Consider the following 17,265-nt stretch of genomic DNA (forward strand, 5'->3'; position numbering starts at 1 on the left):
TTAAGTAGTTTGAACAATTCCTTAAAGCTTTGACTTGAACAACTGTTACAATTTATTTTGCCAAACATAAACCTATCCCACAAAGGATCCAACAAATCCAATAACCGATCAACGAAGTCATGTCCTTGTTTTTATTTTCTGACGAGGAAGAATCACACAATTTGTTGTTCTAGCAGTTAAAAAAGAAGAGACAGCTATCACTTTCTTTTCTTTTCCTCTGGGATTGATTATGTGGAAAGTTTGTATGTTTTTATATTTATACTTTAATAATAATTTACGCAATTCTTTATTTTCTTTTAGTCACGATTTGTGACTAAAAGAGAGCAGAAAATCCATAATTTTATTTTAAAACACTAACAAGTAACGTTCAATGAATTACAGAGCAAATTATTATGTTTCAGTAATTTGAGTAGCGACCCGTTTATAGCTTTAATTTATTTTTTCTCCTAGTTTTCTGGCTTAAAAGCGGGAATTTGTATCTTATAGTTAGTGTGTGTGTGTGTGTTTTTTTTTTTTTAATGATTTTGATGTTTTATTGATTTATTACTAATATTATTGTGTTCCCATTCAAACGATCAAGGAAAAACAAGAATCTACTGAAAATAAATAGAGAACAGAATTACAAGCATAAGATCTCATTTAACAGACAGAGGAAAAAAAGAAAAAAAAAAAAAAAAAGGATGTGAACGTTGTACGACAATCTTGAAGAACGATTCACATCACAAGAACCTGAATTGTGCCTTATTCCACTTCTACACACGCCAAACTAGGAGGCTATAGAGGAGCTGATCAAGAACATTGGATTTCTTGATCACTATACAAAACTCATTTACATGAATATTACTGTTGTCATACCTGAAGAAAATACAAATCACAGATGTAAAGGCATACTCACATTGGGCTCAAAGAAACAGCTCTAAAATAGATCTCATCAGTTTCCTCGTCTCTAAACAAAACTCATAAATCGCTTCAAACTCTTTCTTCTTCAAGCAGCACTTGTTCAAGTTCCTCTCTCTGCCGCTCCAGTTCCTATAGTTGTTGCACAAGCACATCAAAAGTCAGGATAAACAAAAGAAGCACTGAAAGCTTTGCCATAGAATCTACAGAACACCGTAACTTTGAAGGACTATTTCATTACCTCGAGACTCTTCACTGCCTGACCCCTCGTCATTTCTTTACGCTGGCGAGAACGTTTAAGGAAGCCAATGCATAGAATTCCCTAGATTATCGCGAAAACGAAATCAAGTTACATAGGTCTAGGTTTACAAGAGAGGCATATGGAACTCTACATTTCTCACATAAATCAAGGTCCAATATGACGAAAAAGCAAGTGCTGTGTGCATGATCGGGATTAAATTAAAGAGGTTCTTGTCCATTTATTTGCTTACCGAAACAACATAAACTAGACCACAAGCCATGAGCATATAGCAAGCTGCATTCTGAAGCAGAACAAGCTCCTTTTTGTCACTCTTATAGTCAGGATACGCTCTTGTCATCACTGCGACACTGCGTTTAAGAAAATAACTTTAGTTTTTTGTATGTTCACACAATAATTCCAGAGGGGTCTGATCTTAATAAAAATTTCTGTTTCTTTAAAAAAAAAAAAAAAAATTGTATTAATGATTCAACTAGCTATAGTATGAAAGCTAGTTTCAAACAGATTCAAATTTCAATCCACACAATCCAACGGGAAATTCAATTCGGTAAATACCTATGTATTCACATTCTGTCCTACTTGGAAAAAGACTACGATGGCTGAGAAGAAATTCTCATTCTTATCATAAACTTGCCTACCAAATTGAGCTGGATGCTTGGCTCTACATCAACTGTATAAACCACATAAAAATCTTTTTTTTTTTTTTTTTTACCTATCTTCTAACCATACATGACTAGTAATTCACCACTAAGTTGGATTAAGAACATTAATCATATGATAATACAGTCATAACTACATACAAGATTTGGAGCATGCCTCTACCGACCCAATACTCCAACACCTGAAAAAGGGCAAGTGAAAAAAGAAAAAAAAAAAAAAAATCAAATGGCATTGGATATCAAGCCGATTTTCAAGTCTTGAGATGATCATATCTAAATGGCCTTAACAAAATTCGAAAGCCTTAAACACGAAGGAATTTAGCACAACATTGTTGAATACTTTGCATCAACATTACCATCGACAGAACGAAAAAATCAATGGATAAATAGAAAAATAAATTCTAATTGATTTTCAATCTTGCAGCTATAACATTCTGTATTTGGTCAAAGAAACAATTAAAAATTCACTTTTAATTCTCCAGCCATCCTGTTTCAAATATTGTTTATACTATTTTCTTTAAAGTCTCAATCATAGATTGAATAATATAACAATATAAATTCATGTTCTTCCTTAATCACCATCATGCCGACACAAAAAAAAAAAAAAAAATTCCAAATGAAGAAACTCAGTGTAAGCCTCATAAAAAACGAATGAAAAAGGAATTAAGCGTGAAAAGGAAAGAACCTTCCAGAACTTCATGATGAATTCCCATTCTGTCTCGGCGAAAACCAAAAAGCAACCAATCAAAACCCCATAGCACCGAAATATGCCATTGAAAATCTGCAAAATGTTAGCGACAACAAAAATCAACAATAGTAACAAAACAGGGGATCAAATGAGACGGATGAGCGAGAGAGAGATGAATTACATCAGCGCCGTCCTTGAAAGATCTGACGGCGGAGAGAACGTTGACGGCGACGCAGAGAATCGCGGCGAGGGAGGTCAAAACGCTAAAGCACCGACATACCACCAAGAACGGGTCTGGTCTCTGCTTCACTAATCTACTGCTCGAAGATGGTCGTGACAGGCTTTCGTCTTCTTCCACGATCGTCGACATTTTTCAGTTTTTCTTTTTCTTTTTCTTTTTCTTTTGTCTAGAAGAAAATAAAATACAAAATGTCTCTCTCTCTCTCTATCTGAGAATTATTTATTTCTTTGTTTCTTTTCCCTAAACCAGCCACGCTAATGAGAAGGGTCTTGGCGTGGCCTGAAGATATTATTTTTTATGGAGATATTTTTTTTTCTTTTTTTGGTAGTTCGGTGTTTTCGCGGAGTTAGGGACATGTGGCATTCAATTCCATCCATAGGCTCGTTGTCGCGAGTCGTGACCAGTGGTTAGGAATTTCAATTTCGGGAACTCATTTAAAGATTTGAATGTAAAAATTTGAAGATTATTATTTATAATTTATACTAAATACCTGATGTTGCACGAGTACTATTATAATTTATAATATATAATGTAGGGAGATTGAAAATATTAAAAGATGAAATTAAGGATTTATGCCTTTTCTTAGTCGAAAGTCAAGAATAATACAAAATTCAGATTAAATATAATTCATACACAGCACAGTTACACTCTCCGTTTCCTGAAAACAAAGTAAAATCAAAATTAATAGAGTGAGCTACATCTCTTTCGTTATCCATAAGAGCTATAACAGAAGAATGTGTGTGTGATTCTTCATCCTTACAAAAAATAAAAGCTAAAGGGAAAGCATCTGCAATGCATTGAAGTTATCCTTTACGTGAAACTTTAACAATAGCATAATATTAAACTACTAAAGCTTTAAAAACGTATTCGATCATTTATTTTATATTTGACTATAACGAAAAGGTATTTGTGTCGTTATGAATTAAAAACGTGAGAGAGAGAGAGAGAGCATGTCATAGAAGAACTCCTTGTATACTAACTATACATATATATATATATGTATATATATATAAACAATAAATAAGAGAGAGAGATGTCTAAAGTGATGAAGCATTTTAGCCGTAAGGATGATTTTGAGCTGGTCAGCAACACTTACGGGTGGGAACTGAGGTGCATCATATGCAACGGTGGGATCGCAAAAGGAAAACCTGTTTACGTGAGCTGGGTGTTGTTTTACTTAAAGAAGATTATATATGAAGGCATCCACCCGAAATGCGCGGAGTTTCCACAACACATCGCGGCTCACCCTCTCCACCATCCTGATCACCCCCTCACTCTCTCCCCCACATCCTCAGCCGACACCACCACAAACACTCGTCCGTGCGATTACTGCGACCAACTTTTCTCCGGCGCCGACGGCGGCCAATACTACACTTACAGGTGTCAGCTCTGCCCCGATGGTTTCCGCATGCACGGCGCGTGTGGCGCGGCCCCGTTCCCGACCCTTCTGCACAGCGACAGCGGAGGTGCGTTCGGACTTTTTGTTTTCTTTCTCTGCATTGGGAAATCTTGGTCTAGGGTACAACCTCTTTTTTTTTTCTGAAAAAAAAATCATTGTTCATTGCATAGTGATTTTGAAAGATCAGACATCTACTTTTTAAAATAATGTTAATAGCTTTGATTTGTTAATTTTTATATTAAATTTGTAAAAAAAAATATATAGACAGTGATTTGTCATTATTAATATATCTTTTATAAGATATCTTTGTAATTTGAGCTTAAAGGTTCCATATATAATCAAGTATATTAAATGTATGAATGAAAAATAGTAAAAAAAAAAAAAAAAAAAAAAAAAAGTTGTAAAAAATACATGTGCCGTAAAATAGAAATTTTGGATTGTTATTAGAGGAAATACCGGAAAAAATATATTGAATATTCAATTTATACTGTTAAATATCTTTTTTTTTTTTTTTACAACAAAACTACATAATGTTAGATTTATGTTACAACAATGTGTCAGTTAAATTTGACAGCAATTCACGTGGCAATATTAAATTACAAATTAATATTTTTTTCTTAAAATTAATTAAGTCTTAATAATATCATTTTTATAATAAAAGAATAAATTAGTTACAGACGATTCATTATTTTGGTATATCTATCTATAGATTAGAATCAGTAGAAATCGGGATAACAGTATACCCATAGCTTTAACTCAAATTCGTGTCCTCATTTCGGAGGGTAGCAATTAATTATGTTAAGCTCTTCTTAAATTGCACTATAACTTAATTTGACATTTTTCTTACATTTGGTTTCCGGCTTGGTGCATCATGCAAATAGACAAGGACGATCCATGTATCGTCCGGTTCGCATGCCACGATCGAATCCCAATGGCTCTAACAAGCGTCCATGAATCCGAGGGTCGACGGTGCTTCGTGTGTTTGTCGCCACGCACCAACGGTGTAGCATATCGCTGCCATGTCTGTTGTAGCTTCATCCACAAAGCCTGTGGGGACCACCTGCGCCGGAGGATCGACCACCATCCGCTCCACCCGCCGCCCCACGCTCTTTCTCTGCGCGTCACCAAACCCCGGAAATGTGACACGTGTCATAAAAAAGACTGTGTGCTCGTGTACGGGTGTTGCGAGAGCGGGTGCGGCGGATTCGCTATGTGCACCGAATGCCATACCTACGTCTCGGTTACCGTCGAGTGTTGGAGCCACAACCACTCTCTCTTCCTTCTTGAAAAGACATACTGCCACGATATTCGCTGCGAGGCCTGCAAAACGTCGTACGACGAGGAATCGGTTGTGGAAGAAGTCGGTCGAACGAAATCTATGGTGTTTCGGTGCATGGAAATGGGGTGTTCTTTTGACCTCCACTTTCTATGTGGGCCTTTGCCGGTTCTTGTCGACTACGAGTACCACATTCATCCTCTTACCCTCGTCGATGCTTCCATCCTCGGAGAAGCTTATTCCGATGAACACTATTGCGACGCGTGTGAAGAGGAAAGAGATCCGCAGTTTCGTGTTTATTACTGTCGGGATTGCAAATATGTTGCTCACATCCACTGCCTTCTCTTCCAGGTATGTGTGTGTGTATATATACATACACACATTCTCAAATCAATAGCATTTAATTAATTACGTGCTCTAACTTACTAACCTTTTAAAATTTAAAATTTAGAATTGTGGAATAACCAACGTTTAATAATATTTGGTAATTAATCAATCTCTTATGCAATAGAACAGATTTTTACTTTTTTCTCATAATTCTTTGCCAAAAATAAATTAAATGAAAATAATTTATCTATACTTAAATACTCTATCTCTCTCCGTTATATTTTTAAGGGTAATCTAGCCACTGAAGATAATGAAACCAGAAAAGAGAAGGAAAATAGGAAGGTCTGGTCTTCTCATTATTGAATCAAACGTATTTATACAATAAATAAGCTAATAACAACTACTAAATACCCGGAAATAATCTAGTAACAAACTAGGAGGATAATTATAATAGCTTTCATCACACGTAACAACCTCCTAGGCTTTAGGGAAAGCATAACTAATATCTAAAGACTAGCTAACAACCTCAGATACACGTTAATAATTAACTAACTTCAACACTCCCCCTCAAGCTAAACTATACACGTTTAATAAGTTTAGCTTGCAACACAAGTCACTGAACAAAGGTGAAGGAAGAGCCTTTGTCATTATGTCAGCAATTTGTAGGCGAGAAGGAATGTGATGCAGCTTGATATCTTCATTGTCAATCTTCTCACTGATGAAGTGCTTGTCAATCTCGATGTGCTTGATGCGATCATGGTGGACAGGGTTCTTCACTATGCCAATGGCGGCTTCACTATCACAGTGAAGATGAACCTGTTGTTCATAGGGAATCTTCAGGCTATTGAGTAGTCGTCTGAGCCAAATTCCTTCACAAATCCCTTGAGAAAGTGATCTGTACTCGGCTTCGGCACTGCTACGTGAGACCACTGACTGCTTCTTACTCCTCCAGGTCACCAAGTTGCCATAAACAAATGTGCAATAACCTGATGTAGATCTTCTATCACTCTAAGAACCACCATAGTCAGCATCGGTGTATACTTCAATACTTTGACTGAGACTCTTCTTGAAGAACAGCCCTTTTCCTGGAGTTCCTTTGAGGTATCGAAGAATTCTGAACACTGCTTCCATGTGGGGCTCCTTGGGATTACTCATGAACCGGCTCACCAAGCTGACAGCAAACACAATGTCTGGTCTAGTGTTTGCCAAATAGATAAGCTTTCCTACCAAACGTTGATATCTTCCTCGATCCACTATCTCATTAGACTCGGCTGCATCAAGCTTGAGCTTTGGCTCCATAGGTGTATCAAATGGTTTACAGCCACTCATTCCAGTTTCCTTGATGAGATAAATGGTGTATTTTCTTTGAGACACACAAATACCCTTTTTAGATATGAGTACTTCCATAGGAAGTATTTTAGTTTACCCAAATCCTTAACTTCAAACTCTGTGGCAAGTATGTGTTTGAGGTTGACAATCTCTTCCTCATGATTACCTGTGATTACAATGTCATCAACATAGACACTCAGAATTGTAATTTTACCACCGGTACCATGTTTAGAGAAGAGAGAATGATCAGCTTCACTTTGAGAGTATCCGACTTTCTTCAATACCAAGGAAAATCTGCTAAACCAAGCTCTAGGACTTTGCTTGAGTCCATATAGACTTTTCTTCAACTTTCAAACTTTTCCTTGAGAATGTTGATTCTCAAAACCAGGTGGAATGTCCATGTAGACTTCTTCTGTTAGCTCACCATTTAGGAAGGCATTCTTGATGTCTACCTAATGCAATGGCCAATCAAGATTTGCTGCTAGAGAGAGTAAGACTAGAAGAGTATTTTGCTTAGCCACAGGAGCAAATGTCTCTTGGTAATCAATACCATAAGTTTGAGTAAAGCCTCTAGCAACTAACCTTGCCTTGAACCTCTCGATGGATCCATCAGAATTGTGCTTGACAGTGAACAACCAACGACACCCACAGTCCTTTTTTCAGGTGGCAGTGTGATGATATCCCATGTGTCATTCTTCTCTAGGGCCCTGATTTCTTCATAGGTGGCTTGCTTCCATTCTGGCTTTGCTAGAGCTTCTTGTATTGAGGAGGGAATCCGAGTTTGATCAATCTGAGTGAGGAAGGCTTTGCAGCTTGCTGAAAGATGACCATAATACAAAAAATCCTCCATCTGATATGGTGTGTGAGCTCTAGCAGATTTTCTCAAGGCAATAGGTAAGTCCTCATCATGTAAAGAAGAATCTGAGTTAGCGTTACCTGGATCATGTTTGTCAGCTGGCAAGGGACTCGGATCCACTGATTGGTTGGCTTTAGTCTCAGCTGGTGATGGACTTTGTGAGGTGGTTGTTAGATTTTGTGATGTGGAATCTGTTTGGACAGGCTCAATGTCAATTTGTTGAGGCACAATTGAAGAGTGAGTACCTTTATCCTGAGATTCTATGAATTTCTCCTCCTGAATCGAAGTGTAGAAAGGACAATTAATTTTCTAGGAAAGTAATGTCCATGGTGTGAAAATATTTTTTGAGAGATGGTGAATAGCATTTGTACCCCTTTTTTATGGTGAATAGCCTAGGAAAATGCATTTCAGGGACCTAGGATCTAGTTTGTTCTGGTCATAGAGATGAATAAAGGCTGAGCATCCAAACAGTTTAGGTGTGATTGTTGAAAGGAGTTTAGAATTTGGAAAGCTCTCAAGCAATTTATGGCAAGGAGTTGAGAATTTTAGGACTCTTGAGGGCATTCTATTTATGAGGTAAGCTGTGGTTAGAACTGCCTCTCCCTAGTATTGTTTAGGCACATTAGTAGTGAACATGAGTGATCTAGCCACTTCTAATAAATGCCTATTTTTTCTCTCTGAAATTCCATTTTGTTGAGGAGTTTTAACACATGAGCTGGTGTGTATAATACCATTTGAGAGGAAAAACTCACTTAGAATTGAGTTGAAAAATTCTGTGCCATTATCTGAATGAAAAATCTGAATTTTAGTGTTGAATTGTGTGTGGATCATCTGGTGAAATTGTTTGATGAGACTAGGAGTTTCAGACTTATTTTTCATTAGATAAACCCATGTGAGCCTAGTGTGATCATCAATGAGAAGTAAAAACCATTTTGCACCAAAAATGCTAAAAATCTTAGAGGGTCCCCAAATATCACTATGAATCATTGTAAATGGCTGAGATGGCTTATATGAACTAGGCACATATGATTTTCTAGTGTGTTTAGACAAATGGAAAATATCACATTGCAAGTGTTTCAAATTTGAATTCATGAATAATGATGGAAAGAGTTTTGAAAGGTACAAGAAATTTGGATGACCAAGTTGATAATGTAGCAACATGATCCATTCCTTATTTGAACTCTTATTGAATTTTGTCATCAAACAGTTAGAAATTTCTGAGTCCTTGAGTAGGTAGAGACCAGCCTTGACTTCAGCACTGCCAATCATGTTCCCCGAGGCCCTGCCCTGAAACACACAAGAATCCCCAGTGAAGTGAGTAACACATTTTAGATCCTTATTCACTTTATGCACAGACAGTAGATTACAGTTCAACTTAGGCACATAAAAAACTGAGTTGCAATGATGATGAGATTTTAACCGTTCCAATGCCTTTCACATATGAGATTGAACCATCTGCTATGATGACTGTGATTGATCTATCACTTTCATGGTATGAGGTAAATAAATCACGGTTACCAGTCATGTGATCGGTTGCTCCAGAGTCAACTATCCATGAGGAATCATTGTCAGTTTTGGAGTGGAAAACCAGTGAGATATTACCTTTCTTTACCACAAGAGCACTATTAATAGAGGTCTGAGGAGCTTGTTGTGATTGACTGATCAAGGCTTAGAGAAGATCTAGCTATTCCTTGCTGAATGAAGATGTGGAGACTGAGTTTCCCTTGTGTTCTTGCTCTGAGTTGGACCTTCGAGGCTTCCAGTCGAGAGGCTTCCCATGTATTTGCCAACAGGTGTCCTTCGTGTGCCCTTGCTTGTGGCAATGATCGCAGTAGGGTCTCCTCGTGCCCTTCCTGTCTGTATAAGTCTTGGCTGCTTGGCTTTGGTTGTCACTTGAACTCATGAGTGCTGAGATCTCATTGTTTGTAGATGAAGCATCTCCCATCATGAATTGTCTTCGGCTTTCCTCATGTCTGATTGAAGATAAGGCTTCTCTCAGAGAGGGTAGCAGCTTGGTGCTGATGACCCGTCCCCTAGCTTCATCGAGATCTTTGTTTAGGCCAGACAGGAATTTGAAAACCCGTTTAGTCTCAACAATAGACTTGTAGAGTTTGGCATCGTCGGGGCAGCTCCATTTGTGTGTGTCGATGAGATCAATTTTCTGCCAATCACGTGTGAGAGAACTGAAATATTGTATAACTGAGTATTCACCTTGTTTGATCTCATGGAGGTGACTCTCAGTTTCAAACACTTCTGAGGTGTTCTCAGAGCTGGAAAAGGTAATCTTGGCAGCTTCCCATATCTCTGCCGCCGTGGAGTAAAGCAAGAAGTTCTCTTCGATCTCCGGTATCATGGAATGGATTAGCCACGACATGACCATATTGTTGTTGGCTTTCCATGATCTGAATGCTGGATCTTCCTCCTTGGGTGTGATTGCCGTGCTTGTCAAGAAATCGCCTTTGCTTCTCCCACAAACAAACATCAACACGGATTGAGACCATTGTAGATAGTTTTGGCCAGTGAGTTTATGGTTGGCTATTTGTTGGGAGAAGTGGTCAGTGTTTGGCTGATTTTGGGAGGCTTGGGTCACAGGAATGATGGCGGTAGGAGATTCAGATGAGGTTGTTGAGGTGAGACCTTGCATTTGGTTTCCGTACTTCGTCATCGAAGCTCTGATACCATGAAGATAATGAAACCAGAAAAGAGAAGGAAAATAGGAAGGTCTGGTCTTCTTATTTATACAATAATTAAGCTAATAACAACTACTAAATACCCGGAAATAATCTACTAACAAACTAGGAGGATAATAGCTTACATCACACAGAACAACCTCCTAGGCTTTAGGGAAAGCATAACTAATATCCAAAGACTAGCTAACAACCTCAGATACACGTTAATAATTAACTAACTTCAACAGCAACGTAGCCAATTTCAAACATGGTTTTAAAGATGTAGCCAACGTTTGATAAATTTTGTAATCTAACCATTTACATAAATAAACTGTTAGAAAATATAGGAAATATCCTGTGTAACATAGAAATCAACTACTAGCCAATGTTTCAGCCAGCCAAACCTTATCGCGTGAAAAATAAACGAAAATTAACTGAGATTAACCATCAACGTTTCAGCCAGCCAAAACTTATCTCGTGTAAAATAAACAAAAATTAGCCCAAGAAAACTTGCTTTACATTATGGATTACGCAGATTTGAATATGTTTTTTCAGATCAAACAATTAAACTATAAAAAAAAGAAATAAAATATTATGGACTACTAAAAGTTGACGTGTATTCTTTTTTTTTTTTAAGGAAAAAGTTGACGTGTATTAATTGCCTTATTTGGCCAATCAAAACGTTGGTTACATGTTGATGTTAGCTGATTTTAATAGAGGATAATCTAGTTAGTTGCTAAATGAATAATAAAGCAACGTCATCATTTGTGGCTAGAATTGAAATTTAGGTGAAACGTTGGCTAGATTGCAATACCACGTTTCAAGTGGTTTAGTCCGACTAATTTTTCTATTTTTAGCCATGAGGGAGGTAAAGAAATATCAGCGTCGCAGTTAATAGTCGAAAATAACTGTTAATATATTTCTGGAACTGGAAACCTATTGACAATTATTATCGACTATTAACAATTATTACCGACTATTAATTGCACTTTTAATGTTTTTGACATTTGTGCGTGACTAAAAAAATGTGACGAGAGAGATAGAGTTAACGTGAAAGAGATATATATATATATATATATATATATATATATATATTATATAAACTGACATCCTAATAATTAAGGATTTTGAATATAAAATTGAGTTTTTTAGTTTCAAAAATAAATTATTAATAAAAAAATGGTATAAATCATGTGTTACGTAAGCAGAATGGCTAGAAATTAAAAAAATCTGAAACGTATGAAAAAATGAAAATTTTAGGTTTGAACAGGTTTAATCAGTTACAAATCTCTTTAACTAGATTAAAAAAAAATAACAAATTTATTCCCGTTTATGCATAATAAAAGGTTTTTATGTAATTTTCAAAATCAAATATATCAATACAAATATCTATATATTGCTCAAATAAATAAGTGAATTTATTCTTATTGATTAAATCTTTATTTAGTGTATTGTTTTTTTTTTCTTAGTTATAAATTTTCGTTGCTTAAAAGATACAGGAAAGTTTAGTGTGAAAAACATAAAAGTGAGTTTAAATGATATATATGGGAAACTTGAGAACCAAGTCCATGTTATCTCACACATTTGAATATCGAGATTCATGTTGGACACTTTTAGAAAATAAAGCTTTTACATAGGTCAAACGTCCAAAATACCCTTATTCAAATTTGAAACTAACCTAACTCTCATTATCTATTCCCTTCTCTCATTTCTCTTCATGAGAAGTTAGGGTTTCAACTATTGTTGAAGATCTTAAGTTTTCTTCCATATGAGAAAGTTTCAATCATGTTATTACTATTTTTTTAGTTAAACGCTTTAATTTTATCAAAATGGAGTTTGTTTTTCGTGATTTTTTTTTTGTGTTCGTCATATACGTGGGAGTTAGAAGTCTTTCGCTATAATTCAAAGATTTTAATTTTAATTTCGAAGTTTTATGTGCAAAACTATATTAAAATATTCAAAATAAAGTGAAAACTTTGAATTTATGGATAAAAAACTGACGAACATAAAAATTCAAAATAAAAACTAAAATCTTCGAAATATGGTGAAAATTTTCGAATTCATGTGTCCAAAATATGATGAAAAAAATCACTAAAAAAACTCCATTTTGATAATAAAGAAAACAGTAATAACGTGATCAAAGTTTTTACCTTTTACCCATAATAAAGAAAACTTTAAGATCTGTAACAATAGTTAAAATTATAGGGGCTGTTTGGTTTGTGATTCCAAATTTGTTTTATGTTTTCTAATTCTAAATCATAAAAAACACTTTTAGAAAACATATTTGGTTATAGTACTTAGAAAACAAATTTAGAATCATGTTTCTTTTTCTTTGAAATTTGTTTAGAAAACAGAAAACAATGAAAATGTGTTTTCTATTTTATCTCTTTTATATTTTAAATTAAACTATAAAACAATTGAATGTAAAACATAACCAAACAAAATTTAAAATATTTTGAAACGTAATTCTAAATCTGTTTTTAAATTTAAAATTAGAATCAGAAAATAAAATTTAAAAACAAAAAACAAATTTAGAATGCTAAACCAAACGGTCCCTAGTTTCTCATATAGAGAAATGTGAGAAGAAATGAGAAAAGGTAATGAGTTGTGAGAGTTAGGTTAGTTTCATATTTAAATTAGGGTATTTTAGACGTTTTACCTACTTAGAAGTTTGATATTTCTAGAGTGCCTAATATGAAACTTAGTTTTCAAATGTGAGTTAATTACTTAATATAGACCTTTGTTTCTCAAGTTCCCATATATATCAAACTTTGTAGTAAAACAAAAAGTTAGATTTTTTATTGACCGATTCAAAGGGAATATGTGGTAGTAAGACCCATATCGATTAGTAGCTTGTGAACTTTATGATAAACTTCTTAGGATGGCAATTTCTTAGCTTATTTATTATTTTTAATATTTTCTTAGCTGCTTAAATCATTCTATCTATCATCCTCGATACTTTGTTGGGGTTGATCACACGGCAATCAAATTCTATCTTCATTAATGTAATATATTTTACAAGAGAAGTGGTTGTTTTTTTTTTTTTTTTTTTTTTTTTTTTTTTTTTTTTGTAATTTGTATTTTGTACTAAAGTCTTAAACGTAATTTGATTGGAAACTCATATAAAAAAATAATATAATAATAATACTATTGTTCGTTCTTTCCCATACTTGAAAAGATTCAATTTCCCATCTACTGTTAAATTTGTAAATAAAGTATTTCTTATATGAAGTGACATTATTTGTGATCAGATTATGAAGGTGTTGAAGGGAGGTACAAAAGAAGTTCAGTTGGAGGCTTTGGGAGAAGATCGATGGGATTTTGGCATAGAATCAATCCCAGAATCAGATCATGATCAGAACTTGACAATGAGAGACATAATAAATAAATTGACAGAAGTGGAAGTCCAACGCTTGATCAATCCTTTTAACCTTGACGCTGAATCAAAAGCTAGTATTATAAACAGGAATTGTTATTATCAAAACTTGAATTCCGAGCTCATAGACTTCAAAGGACCAATTGAAGACATCAATGGAATTCAACAACTTTTCCGCATGGACGAAAGTAAGTTCAAATATTTCGAAGGCGAGCTAAAATATTATGTGATGGAAGAAGGTATGATATTGGAAGACAAGTACTTAAGACAGAAAGTACAAGATGTCGAAGGTTACTTGGTCCCCAAGACACTCGCTCCAATCTTAAGGACGTTGCTTTGCAACGATGAAATCGACCTGCCAGACTCGGACCTTACCCGGGAAATGAACAGCGTGTTAGCCTCGTTGCTGTGCGTTGTCGTCGACGGAATGTGTAGAACCAAGTTCGAAGACGTTACGAGGGACGATAGCAAGCAGTGGTTTTTCTACTTGCAAGGCCTTGAAGAAATATGGGAGAAGTCCCTCGAAATATATAAACATCCGCTGAAAAAGTTCGTGGTCCGCGCTTTTATCGGTAACAGCGCGATCAAATGTCATCGTGAGACGTCCATAAAGCTGGCTCGGGAGATTAAAGCCCTAGAAACCAAGTTGAAGAAGTGCAAGGAAAGCTACCAGGCGATGGACACGTACACGATTGAGAGTCCCGAGACGTCTGATTTTTCAAAGGAGTTCATAAAACTGGCGTCGGAGCTGAAGGGGAAGTATCTCGCCGACATGTTTCCTTTGAAATATAAAAAACCTCGGTGATTATTTCTTGTTTAATTCTCCAATAAACTTTTAATTCGGATTTCTTCTCAAATTATTCCTTGTTTGTTTGAACGATCTTATGCTGTTTTTATACTATATCTAGTCTTTTTTAATCCCGTTTGTACTTCGTTTCGAAACTCGTTTCAAATTAAGCTCATGTAATTTCGATTCTGCGATATTATTTACATTTGATTCTAGTACTCTTTTGCCTTACCCGAAATTTCGTATAAACTGTGATTTTATTTTCTTCTCTGTCAAAGGTTTGGTTTGGATTTGTAATTTTATTCGTATGATCTTTTTTCTTATTCTTTTCTTATCTTTGTGATCCATACAATTTTCAATTAGTGTTATACAATGTGATTTTCATGTTTTACATCCAAAACTGTGTGTATAAAATTAATTTATGTTACATAACATATAAAGTCATAAAATCACCCACATATAAATTCATAAATTTAGATACAAAGCAATTTTCATCATATTTTCATTAATAATCACAGTCTTAATAAATTATATAAATATTTATTAAAAAAAATTATATAAATATCTATCATCTCTTCTCATACAATTTTAAAAATATACATAATTCATAAATAGTTAAGGTTTCATTGAAACCACTACAACAAAAACTGGCAACAGCCGCGACAAAAGTCGTGGCTGTTGCTATGAAAGTCGTGGTTGTTGATACTTCAGCCGCGACAACAGCCACGACAAAAGTCGTGGCTGTTGCTCCGTTGCTGTTTATCAACAGCCACGACAAGTCGTGGCTAAAATCAGCCGCGACAAATCAGCCGCGACTAGTCGTGGCTGTTGTCGCGGCTGATTTCAGCCACATTATTTTGCCGAGAAACCTATTTTCCCACCAATTTTTCTCACACTTTTTTTCCCGCTTTTTTTTTCCAGCCAATTTTTTCCGCTATTTTTCCGGGTAATCTTTTTTCCCGCCAATTTTTAATATGTTTCAAATGTAAAAATAATTACACAAATAAAATCTTATAAACCAAAATAATATATATTTCATTCATATGATGAATTAATAATTATACTAATAAAATGTCTCATACTAATAAACTAAAATACAATGTACTAACAAACTAAAATATATAACACTCGCGGCGCTAATAAACCAAAATTACATACTATCAAAGTAAAGTAAATCACTACTCGTACTGAGTTCCCAAAGCAGACCGACCAGTTCTCTTCTTAGCTCTCTTCCGTGCTATAGTAGCGGACTCCCAGAGCCAAATCTTCCTTCAGCTCGTAGTGGTCGTGCTAGAGGGGGTGCTTGAGATGGTCGAGTCCTCAGTGTCGGTGTGCACTCCGAGCCTGGTACTGCCTCAGGTGACCGGGACAGCGGCTAGGCCCGGGACAGAAGCTTGGCATGGGACAATGGTCTGAAATTAATACACAAAGACAAAAATATTCCATTGAAGCCACAGCAAGTTCAGACACTATTTCAGCAAGTTCACAGAGACACTATTTCAGCAGTGCCAATTCATTCCATTACACAGACAAAAATATCCAAGTTCACAAACACACTAAAAAGTATTATAATACATACTTCCAAAAATAATGTGTTGAGTTGCTGACAACATGATAGAAATGCGCTGATTCATTCCATTCACACACACACATTCACGAACAAAAAACCATCACACAGATTCAGAACCTGAATGGAGGAGCAGATGGCGGCGACGAGGCGGAGGAGCAGAGGGCGGCGACAGCGGAGGAGCTGAACAGTGAGGAGAGCGAGTATCTTCTCGCAAGAACTGTAACGAATTTATTTCCTCTAGCAACTGCAAGGTCTGTCTTTATGCCTTTGTGACTAAATCAAACCTTATTATATATATATATATATATATATATATATATATATATATCACTGACTAAATCAAACCTTCCCACTCACATCATTTCAGTCGTCCAGCTGAAAATAACAGTGGTATGTTTGGTAGATTTCGTTCAAAACACAACAGAGGAGGATCAATTAATGACGACACACTAAGATGCCGAACAATTGATCTACGTATCTCAACAATGAAAGTAGATGCAGAGTATACAGATTTACAACTTTGCTTTAGGATAATATCTCCAGTGAAAACTTACACTTTGCAGGTGATATATAACAGCCATATTAGACTGCACTTTTATAACCATTTATGTTGTCCATGTACAAACCAATAGCAATTTTGTTGTGCAAAAGATGTCTAAGGATATACGATCGTAAATTGGTAGTTAGGTTGAATGGGATCGTACCTTGGGGCTTCTCGCTTCTCTTCTCCTGTTTCTTCTCTTGTGTTTTCACGGCACTCAGTTTACACAATTGAAAGCCGAAAAACATACCATCTTCATACTCACAATTGACTATCTGTCTTGAGGTTAGGTGCTCTTAAACTCAATTTTTTTTTAACTATACAGAATTACAATAACTCTCTACATCTACAAAAAAATATTTTTTATTTGCAGTAACCAATATGGCTGTAT

At 35.6% G+C, this 17,265-nt stretch overlaps 2 protein-coding genes across 2 annotated transcripts; one reads left to right on the top strand and one right to left on the bottom strand.

Annotated features, from left to right (window-relative positions):
• Positions 1 to 577: 577 nt before the first annotated feature.
• Positions 578 to 3,165, bottom strand: LOC149387157 (vacuole protein). Its single transcript, XM_089624800.1, has 6 exons — positions 2,685 to 3,165; positions 2,501 to 2,596; positions 1,957 to 1,997; positions 1,389 to 1,506; positions 1,139 to 1,219; positions 578 to 1,029 (listed from the first exon to the last, which is right to left on the bottom strand). The coding sequence occupies exons 1-6, from the start codon at positions 2,871 to 2,873 to the stop codon at positions 970 to 972; spliced, it is 585 nt and encodes a 194-aa protein (XP_089480926.1). The 5' UTR covers positions 2,874 to 3,165; the 3' UTR covers positions 578 to 969.
• Positions 3,166 to 3,789: 624 nt separating this feature from the next.
• Positions 3,790 to 16,900, top strand: LOC149387158 (uncharacterized). Its single transcript, XM_089621671.1, has 9 exons — positions 3,790 to 4,210; positions 5,025 to 5,770; positions 13,852 to 14,735; positions 15,042 to 15,046; positions 15,379 to 15,590; positions 15,685 to 15,709; positions 15,968 to 16,173; positions 16,442 to 16,584; positions 16,897 to 16,900. Exons 1-9 carry the CDS (start codon positions 3,790 to 3,792, stop codon positions 16,898 to 16,900), a joined length of 2,646 nt encoding a protein of 881 aa, XP_089477797.1.
• Positions 16,901 to 17,265: the final 365 nt, after the last annotated feature.

Source organism: Urtica dioica, chromosome 8, assembly GCF_054948205.1.
Source record: "Urtica dioica subsp. dioica isolate 48M chromosome 8, U.dioica_male_clone48M_v1_H2, whole genome shotgun sequence".
NCBI classification, from domain to species: Eukaryota; Viridiplantae; Streptophyta; class Magnoliopsida; order Rosales; family Urticaceae; genus Urtica; species Urtica dioica.

What these genes read in the sequence shown, in the direction of transcription:
- LOC149387157 (XM_089624800.1), bottom strand. Translation starts at nt 2,873, where the DNA reads ATGTCGACGATCGTGGAAGAAGACGAAAGCCTGTCACGACCATCTTCG. An exon ending in CTTTCAAGGACGGCGCTGAT is followed by an intron (nt 2,597 to 2,684) that starts GTAATTCATCTC and finishes AACATTTTGCAG; the next exon opens with ATTTTCAATGGCATATTTCG. An exon ending in AGAGGCATGCTCCAAATCTT is followed by an intron (nt 1,507 to 1,956) that starts GTATGTAGTTAT and finishes TCTTAAACGCAG; the next exon opens with TGTCGCAGTGATGACAAGAG.
- LOC149387158 (XM_089621671.1), top strand. Translation starts at nt 3,790, where the DNA reads ATGAAGCATTTTAGCCGTAAGGATGATTTTGAGCTGGTCAGCAACACT. An exon ending in TCTGCACAGCGACAGCGGAG is followed by an intron (nt 4,211 to 5,024) that starts GTGCGTTCGGAC and finishes TCATGCAAATAG; the next exon opens with ACAAGGACGATCCATGTATC. An exon ending in AGCCGCGACTAGTCGTGGCT is followed by an intron (nt 15,591 to 15,684) that starts GTTGTCGCGGCT and finishes TTTTTTTTCCAG; the next exon opens with CCAATTTTTTCCGCTATTTT.